Source organism: Bombus terrestris, chromosome 3, assembly GCF_910591885.1.
Source record: "Bombus terrestris chromosome 3, iyBomTerr1.2, whole genome shotgun sequence".
Taxonomy (NCBI): Eukaryota; Metazoa; Arthropoda; class Insecta; order Hymenoptera; family Apidae; genus Bombus; species Bombus terrestris.
Window position 1 is genome coordinate 16,382,753 of NC_063271.1, and position 23,309 is coordinate 16,406,061.

General features: G+C 33.5%; 2 protein-coding genes and 1 long non-coding RNA gene across 3 annotated transcripts in view; 2 read left to right on the forward strand and 1 right to left on the reverse strand.

Annotated features, from left to right (window-relative positions):
• LOC125384753 overlaps nt 1-13,085 on the reverse strand; it is a 29,999-nt gene extending 16,914 nt beyond the window's left edge. Inside the window, exon 1 of the mRNA XM_048404618.1 lies at nt 12,947-13,085. Within this exon, the coding sequence (XP_048260575.1) occupies nt 12,947-12,965 (19 nt within the window). The 5' untranslated portion in view covers nt 12,966-13,085. The remainder of the gene's footprint in view (nt 1-12,946) is intronic.
• The window catches only part of LOC125384752, a 101,941-nt gene that overhangs the window by 42,208 nt on the left and 36,424 nt on the right, over nt 1-23,309 (forward strand). The window lies entirely within an intron of this gene.
• LOC125384757 lies at nt 6,840-7,737 on the forward strand. Its single transcript, XR_007223517.1, has 3 exons — nt 6,840-7,157; nt 7,234-7,520; nt 7,688-7,737. It is a non-coding gene; the product is annotated as an uncharacterized LOC125384757 (long non-coding RNA).

Sequence of the window (23,309 nt, forward strand, 5' to 3'; positions counted from 1 at the left end):
AAATATAAAATAGTGAAATGACGATGTTACAGTAAAGATTGTTTTATCGTACAAAATTGAATATCTTTGTGTATTTGCTACGATATAATTATTAAAAAGAAGAAGAAACTTTCAATCATGAGAAAGATAGAATATAATGAAATATATTCAGACATTGAATAAAAATTTTTATTTTCATTTCGGAAGATGGAACGAACACGAAATATGCAGCAAATTTTGCGAATATTTCAAAATGAAGGAACTGCGCAAATATAAATATTTGCTAGTTAATTGCACTTAATATGGAACACCTGACTTTAAAAGCATCCCAAAAAGAGAAACATGCTTTTCTTTTCAATTGCTTTCGAGAAATTAATAAGTCCTTTCTGTGTCGCTTTATAAATTCTTTTAACATCGATATTACGTTTTTTCCTAATATTAAATTCTAACAATTTCTTACAATTTTTTAGCTGAAAGTTGTATTAAAATAATTTTGGCAACTGCTGAAAATTGTTGAAATTGTTGCACCAAGAGCGTAATTTCTGGGAAAAAAGGGCCGATGAGAACTCAAATCCTTCCGGGACTGTTTTACTCGCTCTATTAAACAAACATGTTTAATGATAAATTATGCAAAAAGTAATATTTTTTACGTTCATTATTTAACACGATTCTCAGAAAAATTTTATAGGCTGTCAAACGTAACAATCAACTGCATTCGATCAACATACTTTCATTTTTAAGGAAATATTTCATTTATTATTTGCGTTATTACTTTAATAAACGTTTGCTATACCATTAACGTTCATATCATTGTATTATGTATAAACCAACGTTTACTTACAGCTTTACCCTTACATAACGTCAATCTTCGAAAGAATTACGGATTTTTATTACACAATATATTAATCTTAGTTATTATAACGTTAAGTTATTAGCAAAATTACAAAATTGAAGTTACCAGAAGAAAAAAAGCGAGGTGTTCGTTTCCTCTTTTACAAATATAGAAGAGGAAGGTTGCTTAAGAATGATTAAAACGTAAAATGAAATTCTAATTAAATAAACGCCGTATTACCATTTTTCTACTATAGTTTCGAGTAAATTCCGCGCACTAATCGTATTTCTCTACGGCACAATAATAACATTCTGTTAATCAGCCTTTGAAATGTCACCGCAAATGTTCCATGTGCAACGTGACGTGCATTCCGTGATAATTTTCTTAAACTATGTGAAGTTAACGTTTATAACATTCTATAAAGTAATAAGCAAACTAAATGAATAGCCTTCATCACGCTGTATATCCTGTTTGCATATTTAATATTAATATCAAAGCTTCCATGCAAAAAGATGTTGTATTTTGCAAGCGTATTTTATTACCGAGTGCATAATAATTCATTAACAATCCCCACGATTTATCGTCACAGTACGAAAGTACGTTCAATAATTTATATTCTGTTTTTAAACAGCCTGTTGTAGCTATACTTTGTTTTCACGTATTTCAAGTAAACATATCATCGATAAATACACCAGTACAAACGCTATTATATCGATGCAAACGTTAAAACATTTTCATCATGGTGAAATGTATTTGGTACATCAATTTTAGCGAATTCAATTAATGTATGACGAATGTTAAGCATTTACTTTGATTCGTTGAGTTTTAAGAATGAAATTAATTAAAATTTCCTTCAATCAAGGTAGATGTAATTTTAACAGAAAATTCCATTAAATTTCTATAAGTATTTCTAATGGTTACTCTTATGCCTATAGATAAAAATTAAAAAGCAAACTATCCTATAAAAATTAACAGATAAGATTATTTTTTCCTGTTAATTTCTATGCCATAATTGCCTCTTCGATTCCCTATTTCTCTACGATTTATTCGTCTCGTACACAATTTTAACCTAATATTTGTAACAACAGACAGAGATACTTAGTTAGATTTAACACGATTCTTTTTTTCGCCTTTGTTAAAAAATTATTCGCAGACCGCAGCTCCTCCTTCGATAAATTTTAATTCTCATTACGTGTACGTACATAAAACGTAGCGAGTACGAAACAATCACAGAATAACGTGATCTTCGATGAGATGCGATGTTTTAATAAGTTCTGATAATAGATGCATCATTAAATATGTAATTGGAAATGGTTGTTAATCGCGAGCATTAAATAATAATGTAATTTGAAAATAAATTAAATTCGATATATTTATACCGAATATATTAAAGACGTTTTAACATCGACATATTCAACATTTACTACTATTTTCCAGGCACAATATCTTCTTGTCGTTACGTATTTGAAACCTCCATAATATCTGAATTTATTTTAGCGGACACAGCAGTATGCAAAAGTTACATTAATAAATAAAAAAAAAAAAAAAAAAAAAAAAAAAACAACAAATCGCGAGTATCTTCGTTAACTTACAAGATACGTATTATTAAATATCCAAAGAACAATTCTAAACAATTTTGCAGAAATAACATTCCAAACAAATATAATACTTATTAATTGATATATTAAATTTCTCATTTCGTTGAATTGTTTTCTACATTTAAATTATTCTTGGATAGATAGGAATTATACGAAACTCACGAAATAAGGAAATAAGCAAAATAAAAAGAAAAAAAGAAGAAAAAAGGGAAGAAACTGGTAGATTTTACTTATCGTTAAATTTATATTCTTAAACCAAGTTAAACTTAGTTCGCCATCTTCGTGATATTACGCAATTCAACAAACTGTCAGATGCAAATACAACGTTAACATATAATTGTAACGATAAAAGTTATATTCGAAGTTATGGTAATCTCTTCTGCTATGACTCATCATTGTGCAACTGTAACTTATACCATTAACAAATCTGTATTTTCAGCCACGTTTCTAACTATAATCGTACATTCCATGTACATAAGTAATGTCCACATTGAGGAACGTATAACGCTTAGTTAATAAATTCGAAACCACATCGTTCGCGTGTAGTCCACGTGAACTATATTTGAATTGTGTTAAAATGGCAATTTGTAAATTTTATACGTCATATCGAAGGGATTAAGGATATTGAAGGAGAATACATTAATATTCGAGTCGCGTACATAAGTCTTAATATTACGAGCATAAATCTCCAAAATCTTCCGAATCTCCGTCGTATCTCAGACACGTGAAATTATTTTTCATAATCTTAGTACGTTATTGATCTACGATATAGTAAAAGTTCTATACAATAAGTAATAAGCTTTATACAATAGCTCGTGGTTGATAACTCCGCGTTAAATACAATTTATGGCAACAAAATTTTATCCTATTCTAACAGTTCGTGGAAATAAAAATCGACGGACTTATGTAACTTCCAGTTGGCGAATCGATCGAATCGACTGTTATTCATTGAATTTTCCAGGATCGCTAAAATAGGCTAAATCTCACGGACCAAGAAATTTCCGACGATATGAAGGAATTAGGTAACGTTGTCGGAGAAGAGTGCGCGAATGTAATACAATACCTTGGAAAAGTAAAACGTTTCTTTTAATAATGTAAATGGGCTGAAAAATATTGCGGCAGAAGCGAGCAATTACTGATTCTACGTGAAAAACCGAGTGGAAAATGTGGAATAAAATTTTGTAAAAATTTAAGTACACCGGTTAAATCCTCAATTTCGATCCTCGGATGAAAAAAAATTAATTGTAATAAATCATACCAGGTGTTTTTCCTATCTTTCTTATTTTTCACGTAGAATCACACTCTGTGTTTCTATTCGATCTATTGGCCAAAATCTATAAATTTCACGTGGCGATCAACGTATTGATGCATTCTGTCAATTAAAAAAAGAAGATATAGCTTAACGTAGAATAATCTTTTTTATTGCGATAGTGATGGAAATTTCATTATCGAGATTAATCGTGACCTTGTTGAAAGTCTGATCGGCGCTATAACGAAAGAGTAGTTAGGCGAGCGGAATCACGGCGTGGAATGGAAAAGCGTGAGAAAGTAGTCTCATAATGTAATTAATGATCGAGGAATCGAAATTCTGTCGTATTTTACAGCGAGGATAAGAACTACTCAAGCGACAATCGAATGTCACTTAAGCGCTCTGGAGATGGAATCAATTAGTACTTGAGTGGCGTTAATTCTTGCGCGAAAATCAATTCTCGCAAACTATTCGAAAAATAAGGATTAAAAGGTTTTTACATAGGGAAGCGTAGGATTGAAGCTTAGGATTTAATTTTGACGCGAATAAATGAAAGTTTAAGAATCGAGATTTAATTGAAATAAAAGTAGGATCGTTAAATTAAAAAACGTGAATAATTCTCAATTTTTGTCGCATATGAAGTATAGCCACAAGTCTTTCAAATAATAAAATATTTAACCAACGTTAAATATTTAACTATAACGTGAAAGTAATATAAATGTAAATGAATATCGAACATTCTGAATTATAACACCAATTAATCGCATGCTAATTAATATTTATGAATCATAAGTGAAACACGATGGAAAATCGAAATTCGATATATATTTCGAACCGTAAAAATAAGATCAGTAGAATGAACATGAGTTGGTGTACACTAGTTTTTTATTAAATGAAAAATAATAGATACGAATAGTAATAATAATAGAATATTTCTTAATTAACTTTTTCATTAATAGATATTATGTTTACATATATACAAATAAATATAATTTTCTACAAATAATATATATGTTATCAATTTAGGATATGAGTATAAAATTTCTCACCATGTCACAAATTTTCCCGAACGTTATTTTTCGCATTTGAACTTGCAGTTGGATACTACGACTATATTTCTTATATCTGTTTACAAGTTTAATAAAACTATTTTACGCCATGGCTTCGCTTGTTACTTACGGCTTCTTCAAACCAAGCGATTAACAGAAGCTGAACAAAGCTGAAATTACGTGATATAATATGCGCGTATACTTCGTGTGCCTGACATTACGAGCATCACACTACTTACAAAGAAGATTTTACCTTGTATAAATCATACTTTTACTTTAGCAGCATAATAAATTTTATCCGATTACTTGAAAGCTGTTTGTATTCCGAGTTATTAAGCATCGTTATAACAACGAATGGTGTTGATAATTCTCTAATTTATTTAAATTTCCAAATTAACATAAAGTGTTACGTAATCATTTTATAAATGTCTTAAAACGTTATGAAAATTATTTTATATGAAATCTTCCCTTAGAGAACGTGGGCAGATGAATATTAAACTTTGATGGAACGCATCTAACGATGAAATATTACATATCTATGAAATTCATCTAAATGATTAAATATCAGATATCTATGGTATTCATCAAACGATTGAATATCAAATAATATAAAATAAATATAAAATAACAGTTAGCAACATTTCGATATTATGGATTAATTGAATTAACTTTTAAATCGAAACACAAACGTGTTAACTACAACCTGCGGATTAAAGCGATTACAACTTACAAATTAACATAAAGTGTTACGTAATTATTTTATAAATGTCTTAAAACGTTATGAATATTAGTTTATATGAAATCTTCCCTTAGAGAACGTGGGCAGATGAATATTAAATTGTGATGGAACGCATCTAACGATGAAATATTACATATCTATGAAATTCATCTAAATGATTAAATATCAGATATCTATGGTATTCATCAAACGATTAAATATCAAATAATATAAAAAAAAATATAAAATAACAGTTAGCAACATTTCGATATTATGGATTAATTGAATTAACTTTTAAATCGAAACACAAACGTGTTAACTACAACCTGCGGATTAAAGCGATTACAACTTTTTCCTTTTTTTTTTACTTTTTTTTTTTTGATAGGAAAACTTCAACCAATACTTTTGTGTAAGCCTGTGAGGTAAGCCTCGACTTCTAAACTAACTTCGTAAGCTATAGAACTAAAAGAGCATAATCGTAATGTGATACGAATAGTCGGAAGAAATTTAACATTTATTTAAAAACTATATATATGTATTTAAAAACCGCTATATTACAAAGTCTTTAACTATATTTTTATAAATCTGTATAATTTTTTAGAATTTTAAAAGGATACATATATATATGCAAGCTCCCTAGATTTCATGTAGGATAGGGATTCTTTTTGTTTCGCGGGTAGCACGACAGGCTGTGTTTCATGGACAGACCGATCTTCCCTTGTTTTACGGACGACCATTTTAAGCACGTTTTTCCCAAACGGACGGACAGAGAGTTACATTAGAGACAAACAAGGTTACGGAATAGTTATTTAAGATTTTAAAGACTGAAGAAGAAAGATCGGTAGCTCAGGACGTTGAAAATCGATTCTCAATTTTCAGGTAAACATTGTACTAAAGACTTGTTATTTCCCGTTTATATAATTATTGTTATTTATTGTTATAAACGCATATTAATTGTTGTTTATTTTTGTATTTTATTATTTACTTCATAATAAAAACTCGATTTTCAGACTACAGAATCGATCCCTGAATTATCACCAAATTACGATTTTACAAATCGATTTTCACTACGCCATGCCGTTAGAAGTGAAGCTACGTATCGCCATGAACGAGAACGCAAGGGGGGGGGGGGGAGAAAATAGAATGCATAAGAATCCATAAGAAAACCAGAAGATGAAGTATGTGATGTCTTTCCTCCAGAATATCAAGCAAGAGATCATCATCCGCGGTTATTCAGTTTATCGATAGTGAAGAAAGCCGCAAACAACTTAACCAAGGTAAGCCATTACAGAAACATTGCACTCACGATGGATGACGCAACGGCAGCGTCATACATCGGTACAAGTTTAAACTTCGTGTTTCGAGATATTTACTTAGAAGAATCGGAGATCATCCCCACAAGGAAAATAAAGACCGAAATCGAAAAGCCCAATCTTCAAACAGAAACATTATTAGAGATCTTCCAGAAACAAAACATGCATGAGAGAGAAGGCACATACTTTGTCATAAAACAATTTGATGGAACGCAAAAAACCACAGATTGGAGTATGAAATATTCATATTTCACATATGCATCCCTTCCATACTCTAATATGAGTATGAAACCGAATACGAAATCCAAACTGATGAAAAAAGGATCAAGAATTTGAAGAAATATTTGGGAAAAACAGCATCAGAATGGTACCAGACAAATCTGCTGAAGGATGAAGAATACAACTGGGAAAATTGGAAGGTGGCAGTTCAAAAAGCTTCTGGCAATAAAGGTTGGTCTGCAGTACGATACGCTTATAACTTTAAATACATTTCAGGTTCATTCACTGAATATGCCATAAAAAAGGAATGATTAATATTGGAAGTAAGGAGGAAGACTTCTGAAGAGACAGGGATAAATCTAATTGTTATTGGGTTACCCATACACATTCAAGATAAAATCAATAAGAAACAGTACAATCAACAAATGGCTTAATAGGATTCTTGGGGCAATATCAGACGAAGGGAAGAAAAACACAAGGGAATAACACAAGATTGGACAGAAAGCCAGAGCCACCGCCCAAGAAACAACCTTGTGTGATTTATGAAGCACTGAATTTCCCAGGTCAATTTCACCCAATAACAACTCACCAAAGAAATACATGCACATACTCATCAATCATTTTTCAAGGGCTGTTTTTATGTCCACATCTAAAACACAACACACAGAAGATATCATAAAACTTATAGACTCGACAGGAGAAACTGATTCCATAAAAATTATCCTTGCAGACCGATACCCAGTAATGACATCCAAAGAAATTCAAGAGTATAGGAGGAAAAGGAACATTAAATTAATTTTCACCTCGACAGACTGCCCATCCTCCAATGGACTGAACAAAAGGGTAAATCAAACATTAGTAAACAGGATCAGATGTAATTCAGACAAAAATAAGAGAAACTGGACAAAAATCACAGAAGAAAGCATAGAAGATAAGAACAATAAGATAAGAACAATAACACCAGACACAGTGTAACGGGGTTTGCCCCAAATCATTTACTGAATGGAAAAATGATTGAAATCATAGTCCCTAAGGAAATAATGGAGAATAAGATAAACCTAAAAAGAGACAGAGAAGAAGCATTCAAAAACTCACCAAGAAATTTCGAAATCAACAAACAAATCAACAAATAAAAAAAGAAGAGAACACGAATTTAAAATCGGTGATATGGTCTTCACCCATAACGGAAAAAAAATGAATAGAAATAAGCTGGAAGAAATTAGGAAAGGACCTTTCATAATTCTAAGAAGGATTTCAAACTCCATATATGAAGTGGATAACGGTAATCGGAGATCTGAAGGGAATCTGTTCCACTCCCCATTCGAGGGGCGGTGTAAACTCCCTAGAGTTCATGTAGGATAGGGATTCTTTTTGTTTTACGGGTAGCACGACAGGCTGTGTTTCACGGACAGACCTTCTTTTGTTTTATGGACGACCATTTTAAGAAGCAAATTTTTCGCGAACGGACGGACAGAGAGTTACATTAGAGACAGACAAGGTTACAGAATAGTTATTTAAAATTTTAAAGACTGAAGAAGAAAGATCGATAGCTCAGGACGTTGATAATCGATTCTCGATTTTCAGGTAAACATTGTACTAAAGACTTCTTATTTCCCGTTTATATAATTATTGTTATTTATTGTTATAGACGCATATTAATTGTTGTTTATTTTTCTATTTTATTATTTACTCCATAATAAAAACTCGATTTTCAGACTACAGAATAGATCCCTGAATTATCCCCGGATTGCGATCTTACATATATGTACATATTTGTATATTTATATATATATATAAATATATATATATATATATATATAGAGAGAGAGAGAGAGAGAATGTTACAAGGAAGTAATCTAAAACTTCGTAAATTTGTAGTACATGTTTAATGAGAGAAGTATAAAATATCTGATAAGCGTAGATCCAAAAATTAATCCTATTTATTTGATATACCGTACTTTTTATTTAACATTTAAATCGAACGTTTAAATCGAACCCTCGATAGAATAGATAGAATAAACGTGTCCAATAAAATAATCTCCTCCATCATCTGATTTGAATTCAACGAATTTTTTTTTATGAATACACATAGAGAGAAATCTACCTATTGTGGACACACGTACAAATCAATAAATAATGCATGTCGTGCAATATCGGCTACAGAAGGAATAAATAGAGAATTATGTATTATCCACAGATGGCAGTTATACAGTGACTACGAAAGGTATTTAAATAATATGAATATAAATACATGATACATGTATTAAACTTGGTATTATTTACTGGTACTTTCATACGATTATAAGGATTTGATTTGAAATATAAAAGCTGATAGGAAAACGGTTCATTGGAAAATATGGACACGCGCAAATATTTTCTCGTGCCCGCAGTATATTAAAACAGAAAGTCAAATGAAATATTTCTTATCAATGGCGAAGGATATTTTTCTCTTCTTCTTGACCCAGCAATTGGATTTCAAATATTATATAACGTTGATTAAAATTTCCTTTTCTCTCGAGTGAGTACTATAAGATCACAAAATGACATAGATCTTTTCTTTGCAACTTGCTGAATATAAAACTGCGTCCTTTTACAGGCAACCATGTATATTCCAAGCGTGATGAAGGGATTAGATCATCGTATCGTAAATTATGCTTACTTCCAACCGCAAAGGCAGACTTTCTTTTTGCTTGTCTCTTTGCTTCGAGGGCCAGCGAACTCTTCACTCTATATGACAGAAACAGCCTAGAATCCAGGGGGAAATTTGAAAGTCAATCAAGGAAGGAACTGCAAGATGGACAGAGCAAGGTCTCGTAGAAATGTTGAGATTCGTTTCTCGCAAATTACGAGATACGGAAACGTTTAAAGTCATCTACAGGCGGAAATCTGTTCAAGACAGTCGCGGTAATGTTTCGACGTTATATTCCATACGTTAAGCCAGCTATTATTTAAATATGTTCTTTGAAATTAAGTAAAATCAAAGTAGCTGAAAAAGTACAGCTGATAAAATTACGTTCAAAACGTGAATGAACAATAATTTTTACTTTCGTTACGCTGTTGTTATCGATTATCCATTATTTCTTATGGCAAGAAATGGGAACGTGCTTAATTTACGATAAAAACGAGAAACAATACGTAAAATATTTTTCACGATAAATTATTTTCATATTGTTTGAAATAATTTTACGCTTCCGCGATATAAGTGGCGAATGTAATTGAACAAGAATCATTTTTGATAAATGTAACAGATATATACCGTATATATATGCAAAATATATTGTAACGTGTTAATCCATAAAGTTACGTAAAATTATTGGAAATCTATGTACGTAGGTATGTTTAAATATTTCATTCATGTTTTTATTCCATTGAATTGCAAGTTATATAAAATCATTTCATTAATAGTATAGTTCAATGATATAAGAATTGCGAATTAAGAATATTGTTTATTAGTGATATAAATAATTAAATTAGTAATAATGTATACTTAACACGTTCTTGTATTTTGTTATTAAGGTAGAGTTAAATGGTTAAAGAATTAAAATTATTTGGCTCTTCTTTCAAAATTATTTCAATCTCAATCTCATGTTTTAGAAGGGAAAACTATAATTTTTGTTCTTAAAACATATCATCCCCTAATAGTCTGCGTTCGAATCATGATTATTCTAAAAACCACTATGATTGTGTTATTGAAACAACGTCATCAACTAGTTTCTTAAAGTACGTAGATGCTATTGAAACAAACTACGTACATGCATAGTAAGTTTATATGAATATTAAATATAAGAAACTTCGTTTGACTTGATTTGGCTGAAATCAGCTTGTCGAAGTGCATCATAGAAATAAGTCACGTCGATCAAAGTTGTAGCGCAATATCTATTAGACTGTCATTAAAGTCATCGTTGGTACATTAATAGATGGTATCATACAGTTAAACGACATGTCATAATATTCTTTCATCTAAACCATAGTAGCAACAGACTGTTTCCTACAGACTAGAGGTATTTCATGGGACGATCATATAAATTCTTAAATACAATAATGTATAATACACATACATACATACATGAACCAAGTCTGTAAGCATAATCTATAGACTATAATAAATACGTGAAACATTTTGAATTCTGTATTAGATTTGAAGAAATCTCGAATAAATCAAAAGATATTAAATACTACAAAACTGTGAGCATTATTAAGGATTAGGATGTGATTTTTTGAAAGATATAAATATAATTTATGAATAGTTTCAAAGATGAAGGTGAAAGAAATCTGTAACAAGAATTAGTCCCTTAAGGAAACGTTAATTACTTTGTTACTGTGGAAACACTTGTGGATTCTTCGTTATAAAACTAACAATTATCTTTTATCTAAAGGATATGTTATAATACAAAGATTCTTAAAATTATTCGATGGAATATCCTATTGATATTAATGCTGATTACCTACTTTTTAACCTATCATTTACAAAGAACAGTTTATTTATCGAAGCTATAAACTTTTTTGTCCACTTCAGAGCTTTCATCGACGATTTATGACGTACATGGTGCAATAATGCCTAATGCGATTTTCTTTAATATCCCATATTGCATACATTCTCGTACCGATTACACAAATTGTTTGAATTCAAGAAACATGAGATCACTATACCGGTATAAATTTGTTATTTACTTGATCTGAAATATCCTTTCAAGTTTGAAGTGAAATTGAAATTCTTTCAAATAATCTTTGACTTAAAGATGTTATTTATAGTTTCGCGTTTATCGATATTGATTCCCTAAATTTAACTGATTTTATATGTATATTTATTTTACGACTTAAGCATTACATGTTAGTTTAAGTATCATTTACATACCAGCTACTTGAAATCCATTTAATTTCATGTAACTTAACTAATTACAGAACAAGGTTTAACTTTTACGCTAATTAAGCTCAAAATGTCCATGAAGCATGATTTGTTTCTGGAAAGTCATTTAACTATTTTAACTAACGAAATGTATAACGAAAACTATCGATTTTCAGAACTTTATAATATAATGGAATCGTTTTACATATTTGCGGACAAACAACACAACACAGTTTTCGTCTATAAATACGAAATAAAAAATTTAAATAAAAATTATATTAATCCTTTCGATACGAGTTGTTTTTTAACATCGATGGTACGTATAAAGCAGTAAAGCATGTGCGTGACCTGAATACATTTCCGGTCTTTTTATAACGATTGTGAACAAATAATGTAAAAATAACCTTCAAAACTATAACGTATGTTTCCAGATAAAGAAAATAATCACAGACTTCGCTGGATGCATAAGCATTCATAGACAGCATCAATGGAATTTTTTCTGATGAATATGTACTTCTCCTGTAGGAAACTATGAGATGACTCGTTTGTTTGTAAGAAATGTTCAAGAGCAGTTATGAAATCATTTACGGATTTCACTACGTTTTACATATTCGAAACTTTCCATCTTTGCATTTCTTTTCTGTCTCCCCTTTCTCATGAATACTTGAATACATGATTTTTTCAAATGCAAAAAAAAAAAGAAAAAAAAAATGCTAATTCGTATATTACAAAACTTCACAAAAATAATCGTAAGAATCTGATCTATTTTTTCTCGTATATTTCCTTGTTTGGAAAAAGGAATAATTTATGACTTGTAATTTGTAAAATTACGCTAATAATATCAGTTTACTTGTACAAGATGGCCACCATACAGATATTTGTCACATTAGAAAATGTAGACCTAACCAAACAGGAATATTACACATTACAAGTTAACGTACATATATATGTAGTATCTATTTACAAGTATCGCAGATTACCTCTTGAAAAGTAAGAAAACATAAAGACTAAAGTAAAGTTGTAAATCTAAACTACAGTTCAAGTTATACAAGGCATGCAAAGCTTCTCTTGAAACGTTAGGTGCGTACTTCGATATACAATATAAAGAAACATAGTCCGCGAGAAAAGCTACATAGTACATACCATACAGATCCCTCGCCATAACTTTGTCAATATGCGCAACGAAATCGGTAATTTTCGCGCCACCACTCAAACACCGTTTCTCTCGCTTTGGATAATTGAATCAAATCCAGATCGTCCATGTTTACAGCGAAGCAACACGTGATACCGCCAAAAGTGCTTTCCACCCCCTCACATAACTGACATCGGCCGTCCGTGGATCCAACGGAAGGATTTTGAACGTTGGAGAATGCGTAACGCTGATTGGCTATTGAGCTCGGGGGTCGATCGTATAAAGGGACGCCGGGTCGCAACGAGCCTCACAGTACCGCTTCGACTGTGAACGCGATAGGAATTGGATTGTCTATTTTACAAAGCTCCTTTATCTTTTGCAATAATTACATTCGAATGTCTTTTCAAGCGCTAACGATATAATCGACGTTTGGTAAGCGATTAGTAACTGCGAATTCGTAGAATTCGTGGATAATTCTCGAGCTGTTTCGTGCGTACGCGATATTAAGCGGCACGCAAACAGGTGCATCTATTCGCGTAGCGCAAGAAATGTATCACGGAAGTTGTTGCAGGTAATATCCATCGACAAACGGGACAATTCGGGTGTACAATCTACGCCTATAACTGCGCAGTAGGGCATATTGTCTCGCAAAGGCCAAAGCTGTAAATCTTCGTTACTTATACCGGTTTCATGGTGAGTGTTAATTTTTTACTTATTCGATGGTATAATAATACCGTTATTACGAGGTAAAAGTTTTTGGATGCGTGATTTCTTGATTGAAGAGACGCTATCATTATTAAAAGTTTGAATATCCCGCCACTAGCGAGGGAAACATAATACAGAATGATTCTTTCATTTGCTTACATTCGATTTGTTAATTTTACTCCTATTCTCCTTTTTAATTCGTAATTTAATTGTGAGGACATATGCTATGGAGCAATTTTTGTTACTTTTAGCATCGTTGCTTTATTTGTTAAGACTGTTGAGCAATACGATCGTTTACTTTATTTACTGCCTTGTTTGCTATTATTTTACTTTTAAAGACAGGTATTTTGGAAATATAAACTTCTACATATTGGTATAATATTGATATACTTGAGATAAGCTCGTTTATGCTGTTACTGTTTAGGATCGTTTATTCATTAAGGTTATTGTAATCATATGACAACGAGAACTAGTGTAAAATATATAAAACGTATAATTCTATTTTAATAATCAATTTTTAGTGTCTTTAGCGAAACGAATTGATTCGTATTAAAAATGTCGTTTAGTGAATAGGAAAATAGGACACTGAAGATTTAACTAATTTAAAACGATTTAGTTATTGAAGATAGTACTTGCTGAGCAAATGGATCGCGAAGTTGTCATAACGCTACAAATGATACACGCTTGTTAAATGAAAATCCATCGACTTTTCATTTTTCCATTTGTTTAAGAAATATGTTGTCCTATTAGTTTATTCCATTAATTTTTATAATGATATATGCAAACAAAAGTGTATAAATAATAATATACAAATAATTTTTTAACTTAAATGTCACTTATTTAATGTGAATAGATAGAATGCTATAAGTATACTACTACTTTGTTTCTTATATTCTCGTGAATAATAATTCTTTAATCGATAGTTCCATGGATATTTAGAATAATATCTACGAATTATTTAGAAATGCATAAAAATCCACGGTTTGTTTAATCGTATAGATACATACATAGATAGGTTGAAGGTTTATTTTGAAAATTCATTAGAAACCTAAGAAGTGAATTTACGAACTGCACAGGCGGATAAGTTTGAACGCGAGAAAGAGTGTGGTTCTTGAGTTCGATGATTTTTCCAAGTAACAGTCTTAATTCACGTGCGAATGTTAAATTGGAAATCTTTTAAGCTTTACGCAAATTATACACACGGTTTACACAATAAATATTTATAGAGGTGAAAATGATCTTTAAAACAATCCTTCGTATTAAAACCAAATATTTGAGTAATTCTTAAGGCGAAGATCGCGAATATATTACATAGAGAAAACGTTGCAGAGTAACGTAAAATAATGTTCGTGATACAATTAAAGGCCGCGCTTAAACTAACAGTTCGATCGGGAAAATTCATTACCTTTTAAAAATTCAAATCCAATTAAACAGAATCCAACGAAATTGAATTTCCGTTTAAAAATCTTGTACAAGCCTTTAAAAATCAACGTATGTACCTACTTGTCGCTCTACAAATCCTCGCCGCTATAAATTTCCCTGTCTTAAAAGAAGTAGAAGATACAAACTATATAAACCACATAATTTTTATCGCTTTATATCACGTTGCTATAATACGTTTTATATCACGCGTAATATAGTTTCCCAGCCACAGTGGCGTTACAAGGGCGAGACCATACGTGTCTTAATGGCGTTGTTTCGTTGATATCGAATAATATCGCGCATCGACGATAGGCGACGCGAAAGAAACGCGCCGAGCAAAATCTCAAAGAGACGCTGACAATGCCTTCGTGTAACGTAAGGGATGAAATGAAAAGTCGAGAACAAGTCTTTTTTCCTTTCCTCGTTCTTAGTCAGTTAAGAAGAAAGCGAGAATGAAAGGGACAGCAGCCATGAAGTATGTACGTTTTCACGTGGGTGCCTCTCATTGTCTGCTGCAACGTTACACTGCGTTTCGTTGAAGATACTCTAGTATTGCGAACCTTTATGGTCAAAGCACGTCGAATAGCCATCAAGCGGGTGTATACGACCTATTTGTGACCCAACAACTAAGCTCGATATTAATTCTAGACCCTTGATCCTTGGCCAATGAGTTCACCTGATTATCGTAATTAAGCAGTTATGATTTTAATCGGTTTACGAACGCTTCGATTTTAAAGTAAGATCGGATATCAAGAACAACAGATTTTAAACTGTCGGATTGCATCCGACGGGACTCGTATTTTCTGCTTCGTCGATCCCGTTTTTATCGATGTTTTGATTCGAAGTTTCATAAACATTGCAGATCGTTACGTTGTCGATTATGATAAATCCTGTAAGAATATATTGTATAGATTTGTATTAACATAATGATACATACATAATGATACAAATATTACGCAATACGTGTATCGTACGTATTTCATCTGGATGTTAAAATCAATGGAATTGTGTTTCTACTAGAAATCTTCGTCTCTGACGTATACAATGGATAGAAAGGCAGGAAATTTGTGAGATAAATTATAATACGTATCCGAATGTGACAAAAACGTCTCGTATAAAAGCAAGTGTTTGTTTATTAGGGCGAGAGCTGTGCTTAATTGCGGAAAAACAGACGCGGGGAATATCTCGTCCGTGGGAATGTACGAACGGTATTGTGTTGCGAAATAACGCATTCGTAGCGTCGTACAAACGTATTGCGTCGTGAAATAACTTGTCCGTGGCCATCGTACGGGCTGTGTATATGCAATGTCGTGAGATATCTGTACCATAATTGCGATGCGGTTAAACGAATATATTCAATGATTTCATCGTCGTTATTGCATAATTAGCTAAAGATGTCGACGGTATTTGTTGATCTGCTTATTAATCTGCTTATGAAAGATTATGATACACGAAGAACTTGTCGTTAGAATCAAATTATTTCTTTCGCTAAGTTTCGAATCTCAAAAATTTAACGTAGATATTTCCATCAGGTATTTTGGCATCGGAAGGAAAATTCCACGAACTTGAACCAATTTTTATTACCTTTCCGTCAAAACAATTCCCTGCTTCGTCTGATATTTATTAACGGATCATTCGTTTAAACTCGCGATTTGATCACATTGTGGCTGTTTTAAATATTTTGAGGCTGTCGGCGATATTATGCTTCCCGTCGCTCCTGTAGAAGTTTCATTCGTACCCGAACGAAGTTCCCAATTACACGACGTACAAGATCTCGTAAAGTTTCGTTAATTCGTTATCAGCCAACGTCGTACTTTTTGCGAGAAGAACTCGCAAGACTATTATTTCCGCTTTGCGAATCTATTTATCCGACGTGGGAATGTCTAAACTCTAACTAAAGCGAGAAAGCTTTCTTCACCGTATCCGTAGTCATACAACGAACAATTTTATTTATGAATATCCGCCTTGACAGTTTGTCTAAAAGATGTTCGTCCTTCAATTTTGTTACAAACGCAAAACGTTTCTTATATACTTTAAGATAGCAGTTGCAGCAGTTAATGAAAAAAGTTGTTTGCAACTATACCTCGATTAAAATCGCTCGAGATATCGTAAGGTTCTTCTTGCATACGATAAATATTGGGTTGGCATCTATGTGATTGCGAATTTTGTCAATACCACCTAAGGACAAAATCCACAATCGCTAAGTTGCCAGCCAACCCAATAATAGGCAAGCGTCTAATATTAAAAATAACAACTTATAACGTTGTTTTCTTGCAAATTCCGTTCGTTTTTCATTACCAATTTTCAATAAATTATCGTTGCTTGTCTGTCGGATTCGTATTATTATAGTATTTTAACTGTCTATGTTTTTAACGTTCCATGGCTAGAAATCCACGAACAGTATACAAATTACCAATTGCTGTTCTTTTATCTGCGCGACGTTTAATTTCCGTTAAAAATAAATTACGTTTAAAAAATTAGTTTAAAAAATGACTCGGTTAACCGGTTAATATCGGATTCTTGCTATAGTTGTTACATGACTTTTTACTATTTTTTGTCTATTGCCAAATAACCTTTCTCATGGTAGGCGGATCGTACACGATTATAACGCGGAGAAAACGTGAAGGGTAATCGTTTTACTAACTCGTTGCCTTAATTGGTTTACCTTAACTATGTTGGCTGTGTCAACCGATGATACGGGTTACGCTTATTTCGTTGTTCACGCAACACGGTATAACGGTACATATCTCGAATCTGCATAGATGATTAGGGATGAATGTTATGGAAACTTCCAATTTAAACAACCCAGTCTTCAATGAGTATCGATCGATCGCATTTTAATGTCGTTAATTACGCGCAATTATATTAATGAAACTATCGTAAACCTTGTACAAATAAAAACAAAAAAGGATCAAGAAATTAATATTATTGTTACCATCGTTGCGCGCAAATATTACGTACAGTGGGTATTTTATCGTAAGAAGGAACATATTACTTTGTCCCAAAAGTTTCTTTCCTTTTATAAGGAAATTATTTAATTGTTAGTACATACGCATCTTCTAACGAATGGGAACAACTTCGAGTCACCGTAATCATCATATCGAATGGAGAAAAAAAAAGATCGAAAAATATATTGGAAACTTTGCATCTAAAATCTGATATTTATACGAACGTTGTAGCACGAAATTTAATTTCTCTTCTTTTTCCGGCTTCCGTAAAACGATTGCGTCTAAAGGACTTTCGAAACTTAATTATCCCGGTTGAATCTTTAAAGTAATATACATGGACTAACTTTTCATTGAGGACACCGGTAAGGAAGAAAATCCCCAGGAACTGGTAATTATCGAGCGCTTCCACAATGAGTAGACGGTCAGTTTGTCTAACTCCTTTATTCAAGGATAGCGCATACTTGAAGTGTTTCCTACTCCGGGGACTGTTATTGAAATGCTTGGAATTGCACGTATAGTTGCGCAGTTTAAGGGCCATTTCTGTCATCTCGATTTTTTTATTATCGTTGCACACCACCTTGCATGATTGTAATAATATTTAGACAGAAGAAAAAATATGAATAAGTATTCTTGTTATTATTTGCGTTATTAAGTCAAAATGGAAAATACCTTCGGTTCGAACAGTTGATTTTAATCAACTTTAGTTGAAATTCGATTTGTACTTTGGAAATTTTAATCGGTTGCAGAATATATAATATTAGAATATATAATAACGGATATAATGTGCAAAGTTAAATGTATTCTACGTCATTGTCATTATTGTTATCGTGATCGGAGAATAATATTTCAAAAGACATGACGAATATATGGCATAGAATTTGTATTATGAGATCGAAATGGAAAATACTTTTAGTTCGAAGGTTTGATTAAAATTCAAATTTCATTGTGCTTGACGAATTTCCATCGATCGTAGAATATACAGCTAAAACATCGATGTAACATCGAAAATCAAGCAATATTCTACTTTCTCGTTTCGCTTGTTATCGTCATGTACAGCCTCGTAATATTTTTAAAACCATAGGACACATATAAATGAGATATAAATACGTAAGTGCGTTATTGAATCGAAATGGCAAGTACTTTCGGCTCGGATATCGATCAAAATAATATTGAGAGTGAAATGCAAGCTATGTGTATCACGCGTTATTTCAGCGCGAAGTTTCGGTGAAGTTGAACCGAAAAATTTGATTTCAACGCAAATCAAACGCTGGTTGGCCGTGTCAAACACATATCGCCGTATCCACTGTTTTGGTCCGGTTATATCATGCGTGATGACACATATGCAAAATTGAAAGTCCTTTACAACGTACGTACACAAGTGTCCCGTGTGCTTCTTATCTCTCCTTACGCATAAAACGCTATGTGTATATTTCGAAATATGAGAAACGGTTGATTTGCTGTACAAAGTGCAACGTCACATAATACAAAATGAAATTTATTTTCTTACAATTGAAACGGAGACTCGGTTTATTATCTGTGATTTTTATCGAAAGGTATAACCATACCAGATATAACGTTACAGAATAAAATACGTCGCGGAATACCATTACAGTGTGCTTGGTTTTATTTTCTAATCTTTTTATCCTAACTTTGTCATTTCGGTCGTGCGTGTGCCTTGTAACGTAACGCTAGTAATACAGTTTTTACGTTCACTCGCATACGTAGCTTGCAACGTAGTATACTTTATGTTTAGACTGCTGGCCATAAACTCGATTTACAATAATTATCCTCCCTCTTGCCTTGTATTCTCGCTTAATCATACACACACACGCAAAACCTTATTTTTATTATTCTTTTATTTTATTCTTTTTTTGTTATTTTACCCTCAGTTGCGATACGTAAAAGATTCTTGTAATTACGCTCCATCTAAGTGTTAGCCTTATACCTCTAACGTTATAAATAAATTCTTAATATCGAATCGACATCGCAGAAAAGGTAAAATATGGAACACTCACATCGGTTAACAGAACAGAAATGTAGTTGTTCGCAATCATCGAGATCCGAGCATCAAATTGTTTGACTACTCGATGATCCACATTTTGCCACCAGAATAATAAATCTAAAATTTAGCGAAAATAGTTTCTGGCAAAATAAACGTTCAGAAAATGAACGACTAACTGAGTGAAGTAGCCTATAGTCGTTTGGCAGACATTCATCATCGATCGGATTAAGAAAGAAAGGGAGACCTGTTCCATATTTGGCCACTTTCCTCTATGTATGTAAAGTGTTCATAACGTAAAATGCTAAAGTCGAACCTTGTTAGCTCGAAGCCCAAGGGATGAGCAAAAATTTCCGAGTTCTAGAGGTTTCTTCTTATCGAAAACGTCGAGCAAATGAGGTTCGACAAGCGGAAATTCGAAGGAATACGAAGGTTGAATTGCGTTCATCTTTTCAGGAAACGTTTTAAGCTTCCTCTTCGAATTCGTTTGATTCGACGCAAAAGATCAACCCCTGTCATTTTTGCGACTTAATGCGTCTCTCGTTTCAAATATGTCAAATTGACAGAATAGTAGAACATCGACTACGCGAAAGGATAAACAATTAATTTTCCTCTTTGTCATTTGCACGCATTCTAATTCGTTCTTTTTTTTCGGAGATATCGGATTTCGTTCACCCGTGATGGTCACAAACTTTCAGACAAATCGTTGCAATCTCCTTTACATCTTCGATGTGTAATACGAATGGATACGATGGATACGATGGATAATACGAAATCGTTATCGATATATTAGCTATAATATCGGTTGGTCGGAAAGTTCGTTCCGATTTTTAAGGAATTTAATAAAATAAAAGCTTTGCTTAGTACCTTTCCATTGAGGAAATTTCAAGTATGTTTTCATTTATGTTTTTAAGCATATCACGCTGAAAAAACGTTACTGTAAATGTTTTTAAATATGCTCGTTGATTTTTAATAAAATATTACACGTGTTAAACGCTGCTGGGAAAGTTCGTTCGGATTTTTAACTCTTTGGACGATGTAAAAAATCATATTGAAAAGTTTCCCGCCGGAAAGCCTGAGAGGTTCTGGAAGAATGGATATTCAAGTTGCGTGAAATATGGGAAAAGTTTGCGGAACAAAAAATCGTGCCTGTATAATTCGATAAACGTATTTCGAGTAGAAATGCAAATTAGAACCAAAGGATCTTTTCAATGGTTCGAAAAATACGTGGCAATTCAGGCTATATGCTTGTCAGAGCATCCGTGGAATATTAATTCTGTGTTATAACAGCCACGCATACTCCACGTTTCACGAGTATACTCGTCGTCGCTTACTTTTCGCGACGCATTTTAACACGCTTCTCAGAAAGGTCGCAACAACTAACAGCTTCATATCGTATAAATAAATTAAATCTTTTTTAAGAACATTTTGGCCATTGTATCTTTGATAGCTAAAACATTTTATTCCAGACAAATCCCTTGCTTCGTGCAACCAACACCGAATTATTTTAAATTAGATTGGTCGTTTGGAAAGAAGATACGCGTTTTCCTTTGCCCGCCAATTTGACAGGTGTTGGTAAAAACACGGTGGAAATGACTGGCGCAATGACGAAAAACCTTTAGCTTCCATCGATATGCGTCTGACGTCGACCTTCGAAGAAGTTGGGATACAACTTGCGTCTTACATTTTTCGTCTCGCGTTATTTCCGTAAATATACAAAGAAAGACAGACGTTTGTCTCAGTGTGGTTCCGATCGTTCGGGATCTAAATTCAGACCTAAAACTGTAGGTTCATACTTCGCCATCCGCACGCAGTTCTCGTGATTCTTTGCCCAGAGTTTCATAAGACAGTCGCTAACGAGCTCGCTAACCGAAAGGTCTGCGACTGCGACCAAATGCTCTGGAACCGTACGACTTTTCAAACGATAAGGATCGACGACGACGAAGACTGAAAATGCGAAATATATATATAATGCGTTCGTCTAATAACGCACGCACATTCGTACGGTAAATACGTGAGGTTATTTGGTGCAGGATGTGTAGATGTTTAATAGTATATTTATTAACAATTCTCGTTTTCGATTCTTTACGTACAACTCTCGATTCAACAAATGTTTTCTTGATCCGATTCGTTTCCTTTTGTCGCCCTTTAATATCCCCACTACGCACGCGGTTGGTGGGCGTCCGTGACCGTTGTCACGTAACAACGGTCGCGGACGCCTACCAACCGTGTGCGTAGTGGGGATATTGAGAGGCGACAAAAAGAAAGGAATTTTATTTTTCAAACGTCATTTTCGTCCACGACCATTGTTACACGACAACGGTCACGGACGCCCACCAACCGTGTGCGTAGTGGGGACATTGAGAGACGACAAAAAGAAAGGAATTTAATTTTTCCAACGTCATTTTCGTCCGTGACCGTTTACACGTGGCAACGGTAGCGGACGCCTACCAACCGCGTGCGTAGTGGAGATATTGAGAGGCGACAAAAAGAAAGGAATTTTCCTTTTCGAACGTCCTTTCGTCCTTGACCGTTGACACGTGGCAATGGTGGCGGACGCCTACCAACCGCGTGCGTAGTAGAGATATTGAGAGACGACAAAAAGAAAGGAATTTTATTTTTCGAACGTCATTTTCGTCCTTGACCGTTGACACGTGGCAACGATAGCGGACGCCTACCCCAACCGCGTGCGCAGTAGAGATATTGAGAGACGACAAAAAGAAAGGAATTTTAGTTTTCAAACTTCATTTTCGTCCACGACCATTGTTACACGACAACGGTCACGGACGCCCACCAACCGTGTGCGTAGTGGGGATATTGAGAGACGACAAAAAGAAAGGAATTTAATTTTTCCAACGTCATTTTCGTCCTTGACCGTTGACACGTGGCAACGGTAGCGGACGCCTACCAACCGCGTGCGCAGTAGAGATATTGAGAGACGACAAAAAGAAAGGAATTTTCCTTTTCGAACGTCCTTTCGTCCTTGACCGTTGACACGTGGCAACGGTAGCGGACGCCTACCAACCGCGTGCGCAGTGGGGATATTGAGAAGCGACAAAAAGAAAGGAATTTTATTTTTCGAACGTCATTTTCGTTCGTGACCGTTGACACGTGACAACGGTCAAGGACGCCTACCAACCGCGTGCGCAGTGGGGATATTGAGAGACGACAAAAGGAAACGAATTTTCGTTTTCGAACGTCATTTTCGTCACGCCTTTTTCCAAATATTTGGTGGAGGGATTGTAGGGATATCGATGACTGGTTAGGCCTATTGGCACTTACGCTTCGATGTTATACTTG